The sequence below is a fragment of the Dromiciops gliroides genome, chromosome 3 (genome assembly GCF_019393635.1).
Source record: "Dromiciops gliroides isolate mDroGli1 chromosome 3, mDroGli1.pri, whole genome shotgun sequence".
NCBI classification, from domain to species: Eukaryota; Metazoa; Chordata; class Mammalia; order Microbiotheria; family Microbiotheriidae; genus Dromiciops; species Dromiciops gliroides.
Genome location: NC_057863.1, coordinates 510679799 through 510692569, shown reverse-complemented (window position 1 = coordinate 510692569; position 12771 = coordinate 510679799). Strand labels below are relative to the sequence as shown.

Below are 12771 nucleotides of genomic sequence, written 5' to 3'. Positions count from 1 at the left end.
TGAAATTCCTTCATTATAATTTCTTATCATTCCATATTTCCTTATGTTGTCCAATCCCTAACCCTGTTCTTCACTGTCATCCTGACCTCCATTTCCTCCATACTCCTCAGTTCCTTCTCAAGTTATCACCCCATGTGGGTTACACTTCCTTCCCTTAATTATCTATATTACTTAGTGACGCACTAATCATTGCTCATCAAACCGTAGCCTTGCATCACTCCTATCATCTGCCTCCTTTGCTTTTATCCATGTGCTAATGAACGAGGCAGAAAGAAGTCATGCAAACAGGCTGGCTAAGTCCATTACAAACTTAATTTATGTAAACTCAACTGGGCCCTCAATAGAGAAGGCAAACATTCTATTCCTGCCTACTCAATTCACAGTCTCATCTTCTACAGCAGCTATTCCAAGCCTTCTCATCTCTCCTCAAGCCTTCCATAACACCCTAGTTCTAAATCCAACCTCTCAGCTGAAGTCTTACAGAATAATTAACTAAAAAAATGTAATGAGACCTGTTTTGTAAATATTGGGTTTGAAATGTCCAAGGACATCCAGATCAAGATTTAAAAGAAAGAGTTGTAGATGAGTGTTGTTATTGTTTGTTCTTTGTTCTCAAAGAAGACCATGATATTGAGTGATGTCATGACTTGTACTGAATTGGATTTAAGTGATAAAAACCTTCCCTTTCTTTCTTCCTCCACTCATTCAGTCATGGCTCCTTACTGTCTTACTCCTCTTTCACTCCAGTCTTGGATTAAAGAGGTGGCCATCCTCCTTAGTATAGCCAACCCCTCTACATCATTTCCAGACCTGTTCAGCAAATTGCCCCCACTATTCTCCCCATTTTCTCTTATATTCTACTTCTTGTTAGTTACTGGATTTGTCCTTGATGCTTATAAACATATTCATGTCTCCTCCATCCTTCAGTAACCCTCAATTGATCCCACCATCCCCACTAGTTATCATCCCATATCTCTCCTCCCCTTTGTGGCTAAACATTCTGGTGCTTCTATTTCCTCCCTTCTATCTTCCAAACCCTCTGCCATATGCTTTCCAGCCTCATCATGTGACTAAAACTGCTCTCTCCAAAGGTACTGATGATTTTTTAATTAGCAAATCCAATGACCTTGCCTTAGTCTAGATACTCTTGTTGATCCTTTCATCCTTCTGGATACTCTTTTCCCCTCTAGGTTTTCATGACATTACTCTCTTCTTCTCTTCTCCTGTCTCTCTGACCCTTATTTCTCAGTTTCCTTTGCTTATTCCTTATCCATGTCATACCTACTAATCCTGAGTAACACCAAGGTTCTTTTGACTGCATTAGCTCCCATGAATTCAACTATCATCCCTATGCTGATTATTCCTCTATTTACGTATCCAACCATAGTCTCTTTTCTGAGATAGTCGCTCATTTCCAGGGGTAGTTGGGTGGCACAGTGGATATAGAACTGGCCCTAGAGTCAGGAGGACCTAAGTTCAAATCTCACTTCAGACACTAGCTGTGTGACCCTGGGCAAGTTATTTAACCACAATTACCTTAAATATCCAGGGCTATCTCCGGTCATCCTGATATATATATTACCACTGGACCCAGATGGCTGGGGGGGGGGGAGAAAGAGAGAGAGAGAGATGTTGGTGACCTTGCATAGCCCTCCCTCACTTAAATCCAATTCAGTGCAAGTCATGACATCATCTAATGTTGTCATGGTCCTCTTTGGGAATGAAGGACAAACAACACTCATCTCCAACTTTTTCTTGTAAATCTTTAACTAGATGTCCTTGGACATCTCAAACCTAATATTTCCAAAACAGACCTCATTACCTTTTCACACAACCCCCTCCTCCCTGCTTCCCTATTACTACCAAGGGCACTACCATCTTTCCAATCACTCAGGCTATCTCCTCTCATGCTTGACTTTTCTTTGTCACTCATTCAAACAATAGAATCCATTGCTAAATCTTGTCGGTATTTTCACATCTCTCATATACATCCCCTTTTCTCCATTCATATAGCCACAACCCTAGTTTGGGTATTCATTACCTCTCACCTGGACTGCTGTAATAGTTTTATAACTGGTTACACTGCTTCAAGTCTTTCTCCATTCATCTGACAAGGTGATTTTTCTAAATATAGGGCTCATCATGTTATCTCCCTTGCTCAATGAGTTCCTGTGGCTCCTTATTCCCTATTTTGGATAAAAATGTAAAAGTCTTCTGCTTGGCATTTAAAGCTTTTCATAACCTGGACCCTTCTTATGTTTATTGTTTCACACTTTACTTCCCTCCATGAACTCCCTCCAGCTTCAGTGATCTACTTGCATTTTCTTGAATAAAACACATCATACAAGTTTTATTGTTATTGTTGTAATCTCTTGTCTCCATGTCTTTGCATCTACTATCCTCCATTTCTGGAATGTTTTGCCCCCTTGATCTCCCCACCCCCACCGTTTCTCTAACCTCCTGTACCGTCTCCTCCTCTCTATATAACCTCAGTCTCCTTAGCGTCCTTGTAGCCCCTTTCTGTACATTCCTCCTAATCTTCCGGCCTCTCCCTTGCTCCTACTCCTCTTGCATTCTTCTTCCTTGCTCTTAGCCTTTTATCCATCTCAGTCAACCCCTCTCTTTACACAGCCTCAGTCTCCTTAGTGTCCTTGTAGCCCCTTTCTGTACATTCCTCCTAATCTTCCGGCCTCTCCCTTGCTCCTACTCCTCTTGCATTCTTCTTCCTTGCTCTTAGCCTTTTATCCATCTCAGTCAACCCCTCTCTTTACACAGCCTCAGTCTCCTTAGCATCCTTCAAGCCCCTTTCTGTCCATTCCTTTCCAACCTCTTAACCTTCCAGCGTCTCTCTTCCTCCTAGTTCTCCGGCATTCTCCCTTTATATATGATCCTTCTCACCCCTCAAATCTCGGGCTCTCTGTGCCCACACACACACCAAGCTAATCCACCAGCTGCACTAGGGCTGGGGGGTGGCGTTAGAGCATCCTGTGCATACCACACCCAGGGCTCCAGGGGCCTGTGCCCCGTGCTGTGTGCCCAGGGACCTCTGCACGGGCTACGGCAGAGGCCGGCCTGGATAAGCTGTTGTAACGATTGGAATAACGCCACCTGCTGGATACTTACTGTAGAGGAGTTCTGCCCATGAAGGGAAGGTCTTTGAGGGCAAGACCAGGAGTCAGGAAGTGACGCGGGCTAGTGGGAGGAGGAAGAGACTGGCGCTCAGTCTCGCGCTCTTTCCTCTGGACTCTGGTGGAGAGCGGAGCTAGAAATGTGCTCTCCCTTTAATAGATAGGAATCTAGGCCTTTCTCTCTCTCTTTACCAAATTCTTATTCTCCTTAATAAATGCTTAAAAGTCTAACTCTTGCTAAAGCTTATAATTTATTGGCGACCACTCATTAGATATTTTAGACAGTTTAGCTGGAATTTTAACCCTTAACACTGTCTGACCTGGTGTCTAGCCCATGGGGCTTTTTGGCTCAGCTGAAGCGGAGGGGGAGGGGCACCAGCCCCTCCCACACAGAGAAGAAAAACCTGAGGGCCTAAGGCTTTCTAATCTCAGCCCAAAGGTAGGGTCCCCAAATCAAAATAAATTTCCACAACCAAAAGAGAGTATCTGATATCTCACTTAAGGGAAAAACTGGATAAGGACAGGATAGAGACTGTTAGCTCCTCTCACTTGGGTCTTGTCCCACAGACTTATTCTCTTTTCAGCAATTTGAAGTAGGATTGGTATTTCCCATCTTTTCTCTTGAAGGGGGCAGCCAGAAGCACTCAAAACAGCTGCAGAGACCAGAGAGCTTGAAGAGATAGGAGCTCTCCTCTTTCCCTTCCTCTACAACTGCACTTCACCCCTCACACAGGTGCAGCACATTGATCTCCACCAATGAGGGAGAGACACAATTCCACTGGGCTTTGGGATTTGGAATGCAGGTAGAGAGACAGATACACAGAACATTTATGAAGCACTTACTTTGGACCCGGCACTTCGCTAAATGACAGGGATACAAAAATAAAACAAGACAGTCCCTACTCTGAGGGAATTTATAGTCTAACAGAGGAAAGGGAGAAAGGACTCACACCAAGCCAGCCAGTGGAATTAGAACAGACCTAAGGGAAAGGTTTTTTTTTGGTTGGGGGGGTGCAGTTAGTATCCTCAGTGACCAGAATATAGTATGTACTTAATAAATCCTTATTGACTGACTAATTGTTCACTGCTGTATAACCATCAATATTTGTTTGGGATACTGGTGACATTTTTTTTTCTAACTGGTGACATTTTTAATCAACAATGGTTCAAGGTTGTGCTCCTGATTTTGGAGATTAAAGATAAGGGATTTTATTAAGTGCTTCCAATCTTTAGTAAAGTCTTACTATTTCTTATATTGTGCAGGGGATGCTGCAGGACCCCAAATGAAACATTTTCCTAAACACACTTGAGTAAGGAATTGCCTTCCGGTTCTGTGGGCCTAATTGATCCCAAGAGTCATCTTAGCTGTTTCAAACCCTGTTTAGGTGTCAAAGGTTTCCTATGATCTTACCTAGATCATACCAAATCTGCAGATACATAAAGGCATGATCTCAAAGAGAGATACAGCATATCCAAAGATAATCATGATGTACATGACAGGTGCATTCTAAGCCATATTTAATTACTCTAGCTATACTGTAAGCTCTTTGAAGAGTAGGTCTCATTTATTTTGACATCTGCTCCTTTCAGAGGTGTGACTTATCCAAGAAATGCATAATCAGAAAAGGAGGAAGGCCAAGAATGGACAAATGGACAATCCTGGTGCTGTACTGGTACCCAGGAAATGTTAAAGTGCCCAAGGAAGGTCTATGGATTGGAAGGGACTTTGGGGGCACACTGGGCACAACAAAGCTTTAAAAGGTTTAAATGCTTTGTTCAAGATTACAGCTAGTAAATTGCAAAGCTGTTGTGATGCTAATTTGGGCCCTGCCCTTCCTTGGGCATCATTAGGCCTCCCTCTACTGAGTTTGAATGGGAAAGTGTCGACAAAAATTCCATAGGATGGAATTATATTGGGGTGTGAGTGGGACGGGGGACGGGACGAGGGAGTCCCTAAGATGATGACCTCAAAGCAGGGAAGCTGTTGTTACTATTTTTGTATCCACCAGGCATTCCCCTTCCACCCTTCCCAGATTGAGTCAGGAAGAGATGCTCCTGTCCTCGCCCACATCCCACGGCCTGCCCTCCCCACCCCAGTAACCAGCTGCAGGAAAAGCCCGGAGCTGTGGAATCCTCGGCCTGGAATTCCTCCCGGGTGGCAGAGAACCGTCCGATCTGGGCATGCTCAGTAGCCGGCGAGAGGGAGGAGGGGAGGAAGGCTCTCCTCATCCCCGCAAGAGGAACCCTCTCGCCAGACTTAGGCTTCAGGCTCCACCGTGGCGGAAGAGCAGACGGCAGGGGTGACGGCGTCCTGGAGACCAAAGAGAGATGGAAGCGGAGGCGCCGGCGTCGTCCCGGTTGGTGGAGGAAGAACTAGGTGGGTGCCTGCGGGGGCGGCAATTTTGCTGTTCCCGGGAGGACGGCGCGTGCCGGGGGCGGAGGCGAGACGAGGCGAGGCCCTGGGGGGGGGGGGCGCCATTGTTTTAGGTTACCCCCCTCGCTTCTTCCTAGTGGTACCTCCCTTGGGGATCTATGGAGGCCTCTTAGGAACCTACTACCCGCGGAAGCGGGGGTGGGAGGTGGAAGGGTGGGCGGAGAGAGAGAGCGGGAGGTGGGGAGGACCTGGAGGAGGATGCGCCGGCTGCCCTGGACCGGGGCTGAGGCTCGGGCGGACCAGAGGTAGGGAGGCAGATGGAGGTGTGGCTCGCTCCCCGCCGTCCTCTCCTTCCCACCCGGCTTCGTTTTCTGGCCTTTGGTGAGAAGGGAGGCCGGAGTTGTTCGGGGAAGACGGAGATTGGGTGTGAAAAGATAAAAAGCACCCCCAGCCCATTTTTTGTCCCCGGCAGGGATGAACTTGAACTCCGGGTGCCGGGTGGGACTGGGGCCGTTTGTTTGCTGAAGGCCGTGCACTTGGCCGTGGTAAACAGCTGCCACCAGAATGTAGCCGGGGTTTTGTTTTGTTTTGTTTTGTTTTGTTTTAAACCGAGGCAAAAAAGCTTGTCTAAGATCCCATTTCATCGGATGAGGCTTTGAAAGAAGCCACCGTTTTTCTTTTTGAATTTTGCTTTGCCATCTGCAGATCCTCTGTAAAAAACTGCCCATTTTCCTACCTCCCAGAGACTGAGTGAATACACGAAGTGTTGTTGTTGTGTTTTTTTTTTAAAGTGTGTTTGTACGTGGAGTGGGGCAGAGTGGACTGACTTGTGCTGTTAGGGAGCCTTTGATAGGGCTGGAACTCATAGCTGTTAAAAAGAAAAACTAAGCATCAATTCTTTGTAGTTAAATAGCAGGTTACCTTGCCAAATACAGTAGATTAAAGAAATCTATTTAGTGCATCGTGGATAATAACAATAGTAGCTGACATCTATTTATATATATATATATTTATATTTATATTTATATTTATATTTATATTTATATTTATATTTATATTTATATTTATATTTATATTTATATTTATATGTGTGTGCCAGGCACTGTGTTAACTAAACACTTGGACAATGATCTCATTTAATTAATTATACCTTTAAGGAAATAGAACAGGGACATGTCTTATAAAATCCTTTTATCTTAATTAAAAGTAATAAAACATTTTATAAATAAGATATATAAATTAATTCTTTCATTTTAGGATTATGATATATAGTGATAAGTAGGGTTTATCTACTTCATATTTCACTGGTTTGAGAATTGGGCTTAGTGATCAGGTTTCCATTGCAGCTTCTACTAACACCTGAATTATGTTTTCTTTACAAACGATTTTTCTTTATCGTGCTTTGGAAAATGAGGATAAATGATTGTGATTTTCATCTATATCATAATGTTATGGAAAAGTTAAATATGCTGGAAACAATTTTAAATGAATCCTCCCAGCCACAAAATAAAATGAGAATGGACTTTGTAAACCATTTTTGTTGTTGTTCAGTTGTGTCTGACTCTTCAAGACTCCCTTTGGGGTTTACTTGGCAAAGATACTGGAGTAGTTTACCATTTGCTTCTTCAGTTCATTTTACAGGTGAGGAAACTGAGGCAAACAAGTTAAGTGACTTGCCCAGGGTCACACAGCTAGTAAGTGTCTGAGACTCCAGTTCAAACTCAGGTCTTCCTGACTCCAGGCCCAGCTATTAACTATATAGCCTACCTGCCCTAAAAGCAAAATAGAGCTAAACAATTCAGCCTTCTCACTATATATTATCATTCTATTTCATCTTTGATTCTCCTTTGTGTTATACTTAGCTATTCATCACCAACTTCAGTTCATTCTCAGCTTTTGATGCCATTCTTATAGGACTATACTTCTCTTTTGTATTTATCCTCATTTACTTGCTTGTTTCCATCTTCTGCAAATGTCTTTTAAAAGTCTAGGTTAATTAATTCTCTGTGCATTTACCCCATTCTCTTTAGGCAGCTCTACTTTTTCTCTGTTATAATAAATTCTGCTCCTGTCTTGAGAATTTAATTCTTGGGAGCTTCTCATCCATTTTGTGTGGACTTGTGCAGGATATTATACCTATGGACCCTACTTATTCTGTCTTTGAACCCTTTGAAAGGATGTGATTTTAACAGTGTGATTTTCTAGTGATAATGGATCACAGTCCATCCATTTCTACCTGCCTATTGTATGTGAGTCTTATCTATACCCTCCTGTAAAGTTGCCACAGAAAGTCCATCCACAGTGTTGAGGGCCTTCCTTGCTTTTCTTGACATTGCAAAGGTACTAGTAGAATGCATGAGCCTCACTTGCTGTGTGACCAGCTTATGGCCTTTTTTTGCTGATATTTCTTTGATGATAGCCTTTAAACTCTTTTCCTTTATAGTTCTTTGTAATGTGTTACAACCTGATCACACCTTCCCTGTGCTTCTTTCATATGCTTTGGGTGATTATTTTACATTTTATTTCTTCAGTCTTTTATCTTCCATTACTCACAGCTATACAACACTGACATGATACTGGTGTTAAAAAGATGGCTCTTTGTTTCAAGGAGAATCTTGCGGTTAGTCCTTCCTTCCTTCCTTCCTTCCTTCCTTCCTTCCTTCCTTCCTTCCTTCCTTCCTTCCTTCCTTCCTTCCTTCCTTCCTTCCTTCCTTCCTTCCTTCCTTTCCTCCTTCCTTCCTTCCTTCCTTCCTTCCTTCCTTCCTTCCTTCCTTCCTTCCTTCCTTCCTTCCTTCCTTCCTTCCTTCCTTCCTTCCTTCCTTCCTTCCTTTCCTCCTTCCTTCCTTCCTTCCTTCCTTCCTTCCTTCCTTCCTTCCTTCCTTCCTTCCTTCCTTCCTTCCTTCCTTCCTTCCTTCCTTCCTTCCTTCCTTCCTTCCTTCCTTCCTTCCTTCCTTCCTTCCTTCCTTCCTTCCTTCATCAGTTCCTCAAGGGTAATCTAGCCTACTTTCCTCTTCCTCTTCAATAATTGGCCCAGGTTCATTTACACTGTTTAAGACATACAGTTGGAAAAGCTCTACAGGTTGTCCTTTCAATTGCCTATTATAGTCTGGGCACTATATATTCTTCATGCACTTGTTTTTTTCCATGTGGATTGTTAGGCTAAGTGTTTTGAGTAACTGTGGATCTCAATTAGGAAACCCTACAATTTTCCAGGGCTTGATGTAATCACTACAATGTCATTAGATCTCCTACGTGACAGTGGTGAATTTAGGGAGCATATAACTCATTTATTCTTCACTTAATATTAATGATCAAAGGGTAAGTATATAAGCATATCTTCTGTTATTTATTTCAGGGAATTGTGTATTGTATAATTTTATTTTATTTTTTTGCGGGACAATGAGAGTTAAGTGACTTGCCCAGGGTCACACAGCTAGTAAGTGTCAAGTATCTGAGGTCGAATTTGAACTCAGGACCTCCTGAATCCAGGGCTGGTGCTTTATCCACTGTGCCCCCTAGCTGCTCAGTTGTGTATAATTTTAATATATGAATGGGGAGGACACCTTGTTGGAGGAACCTATAAGATGATAGTTTGCTCTACTAAATTATATGTTCTTTTTAAAAAGGCAAACAATAATCTCAGTGAGATCAAATCAGTTGTTAGGGTAAGTCTCCTGTGGAATATCCCCTATTAAAGTCTCCCTGTTCCCTTCTAATGCTCTTATCAATAATGCCTTTGTTACATGTGTAGATTTTTCTTTTAAAAACTTTATATTGATGGACAGATAGATGGGTTAACATCTATTGATGTTCTCTTAGTTATCTGTTTTAGCAGTATAAAGTCAGAATTTTTTCTCTGTGCTTGTGGTATCTTCTCCTTCAGATACCTTGAAAATTGTTGTCTTATTGCCTTTTAAGTTATATCACCAACAGCATGGACCTCCTCTATATATTCTTTATCTAATCCAACTGCTTTTCTCATATTTGTTTTCTTCAGTGCCATTTCTACTTTCCCTTTAAGTTTATCTAGAGCTATAATGGTAAGAGTCAAATGTGGTTACTCTGGTCTCCTTGATGAAAAGAGATGCTTATATAACCCTTTAAAAGACTTTTTCTCCATTTTTGTCTGTCTGTTGTCTTTCCAGTTTCATTCTTAAATGCTTTTAAGAGGATTCTTCTCTTTCTCTTCCATTGATTCTGACCCAAGGGCACTTTGCCATGTTTCTACACTGAAGTTCAGGATTTCCTCATGAGTATATCTTTTAAAAATAGAATACTATTCCATGAATACTATTCTATTCACTTCCTGTTGAATAACATATGCCCTTTCAGAGTCATATTCTGGTCATGAGTTCTATTCCTCTGATATTCAGTATACCTGTGAGATCAGATTTGCTCATTACTCTCATTTTCTCTAGTCTATGATGTCTAATATTTGTACTTTTGTATATAGACATCTGAGTAGAGGGATTTTGTTACTGACATTCTTCTTGGATATTATTCTCATTAAAATTAGCCTCTATTGCTATGCTTCATAAATTGCACCAGCTTTTCTCTGTGGTATCAAGCTGTTTTCTCCTTTCCCCTTCCTTTTTAATTTGCTTTCTTCTTAATCATGTAGGCTTAAGTAACTAATTAGATATGAGTAGTCAAAGGAGGGAAAGGTTAAAGATAACACCAAGATTAATAATGTGGCAAACTGCTTGAGTTGTGCAAGAAATAGTGAAGTCAGATCAAGGAGTAGGTTTTGAGGAAGGTAATAAGGTTCGCTTTGGAAATATTGAGCTTGAGGTGCTAGTGAGTCATCCAAATGGGGATCTTTGATAGAAGCTGAAGTTAAAAATCTCATATTAGAAGTAAGGGCTGGAGACATAGATGATGATAATAATGAAGAGCATAGCCAGAATTTATATAGTGCTTTAACATTTACATGACTTTATACATATCTCATTTTATCTTCATAACTCTGGGAGGTAGGTGTACTCTTCCCTATTTTATAGATGAGGAAATTGAAGCAGATGATGAGTAACTTGTCCAGCATCACATAAGTAGTAAATGTCTGAGACTAGATTTTAATACTGGTCTTCTTGCCTCAAGGTCCCACCCTGTATCCACTGCTCCACTTGATTTGCTTCAGGAATTACCTCTATAGAGGAGGTAGTTGAAACATAAGAAGGAATGAGATGTCCAAGGGAAATGGTGTAAAGAGAGAAGAGTAGAGGACAAAAGAAAGACTGTTGGAAGAATGCCATGATTAAGGGACTGAGAAGATGATGAGTGGAAAAAAGACTGTTAAATTTCATTGACATCCCAGATCAAAAAATCATTGTATATAAAGTTAATTGGAAAAATGGAAATAGTTATCAAATAAAGGCTAGATGTCAAGTTGTCAAGGGAATTAGATGGAATCCATGATTTATCCGTGTGGGGATGGTGTGGGAGAAACTAAATCATAGTATCATAGAATCTGAGAACTGAAAAGGATCTCAGAAGCCGTTTTAGGCCAATTTCATATCAGAATAAGTATCCCTTCTACAATATCCCCAAGAGGTGACCATCCAGCCTTTGCCAAAAAATCCCCAGTAAAGGGAAACCCACTACCGTATGAGGCAGCCCATTCTACTTTGGGGGTAGTTCTAAACGTTTGGAAGGTTTTCCTTACAGCAAGTCTAAATTTGCCTCTTTGAAGCTCCAAGATGTTTCTCCTAGTTCTGTCCTTTGGGACAAGCAAAACAAATGTGTCTACTCCTTTATATAGTAGTCCTTCAGATATTTGGAAATACGTGAAGGTAGCTATCATGTCCCCTTTCCCCATCTTCTCTTCTTCAGGCCAATCATCTCCATACTCTTTAATCCATAAATATTATGGAATAATCTCAGGACCCTTCACCATCCTTATTGTTGCACTCTGTATGCTCTCCATCTTATCAATATTCATCCTAAAATATGTCACTCAGAACTAAAAAAACAAGTACTACTTGAGATGTGGTCTGACCAGGGTAGAGCACATTGGGCCTGTCACCTATATATTCCTGAACGCTGTAATTACATTCTCTTTAATTACATTCTCTTTGGTGACTGCCATATCCCATGGCTGCCATATATTGAGCTTGCAGTACACTAAATCTAACAGGTCATTTTCCAGTTACTTTCTAATCATGCCTTTCCTGTCTTGAAATTGCAAAATAGATTTTTTTGGGGGGTGGTGGAATCCAAGTGACTTTTCATTTATTTCTGTTAAATTTTAACCTTACTAGATTTGGCCTTATGGGCTGTAACGATTGGAATAACGCCACCTGCTGGATACTTACTGTAGAGGAGTTCTGCCCATGAAGGGAAGGTCTTTGAGGGCAAGACCAGGAGTCAGGAAGTGACGCGGGCTAGTGGGAGGAGGAAGGAAGAGACTGGCGCTCAGTCTCGCTCTCTTTTCCTCTGGACTCTGGTGGAGAAGGGAGCTAGAAATGTGCTCTCCCTTTAATAGATAGAAATCTAGGCCTTTTTCTCTCTCTTTACCAAATTCTTATTCTCCTTAATAAATGCTTAAAAGTCTAACTCTTGCTAAAGCTTATAATTTATTGGCGACCACTCATTAGATATTTTAGACAGACTAGCTAGAATTTTAGCCCTTAACAGATGGCTGACCACGAAGAGGAAAGCTAACCCTCAGTCTTCTGATCTTCTGGTTGGGTAAGAAATTTCCCCTCCCTCTCCCTTTAACTGCTAAGTACTGGCGCACTGGCTGTGTTTTCCCTTTAAATTTTTTCGAATGGAACTTTTAAACTCCCTAATTACCCTATTTTTGATTTTAGTCTGTTTAACCAGACAAATGGGAGATAAGATCATGTTAATGCTTTGTCTTTGTGGATTTTCTATTTTTCTTTTTATTTTTGTTAAAAGAGCCAGCAACTTACTCACACAAGGAAATATCTCTCCCTCTCCCAACCATGCTTTTTCAGAGAAACCTGAAGAGATTCCTGCAGCTTTTCCCAGTTCTAACACTAATTGTTGCTCTAATTTTGCATGCCTGGAGGCAATGACCCACCCTCTTGAAGCTTTTAATCCCCTAGCACCTGGAGGCAAAGTGGGGGAAGAGGAATCCAGGCCTGAGTTCAAAATCAAGTCTGATTCAAATTGCTCTGGTCCCTCCCCTCCTCTCCAGACCCCACCCTCTACTCCTCCCATGGCCAAGCCCATTGCTTCCCTGGCCTGGGAAGTCCAGAAATCTAATGCTCATGCGCAACTTTCTCTAACTACATTTGCAGCTTCAGG

The 12771-nt window shown here is 41.8% G+C and overlaps 1 protein-coding gene across 2 annotated transcripts in view; it reads left to right on the top strand.

The window, feature by feature from the left end:
- The first annotated feature begins 5339 nt into the window (after positions 1-5339).
- Positions 5340-12771, top strand: part of SLC36A4 (solute carrier family 36 member 4) — a 63085-nt gene continuing 55653 nt past the window's right edge. Inside the window, exon 1 of one of the 2 annotated variants that reach the window (XM_043995246.1) lies at positions 5340-5505. In XM_043995246.1, coding sequence (XP_043851181.1) covers positions 5457-5505 — 49 coding nt within the window. In that variant the 5' untranslated portion in view covers positions 5340-5456. Of the gene's footprint in view, positions 5506-5741; positions 5808-12771 lie in introns of those variants that run through there. The other variant, XM_043995247.1, reaches the window with a different exon arrangement.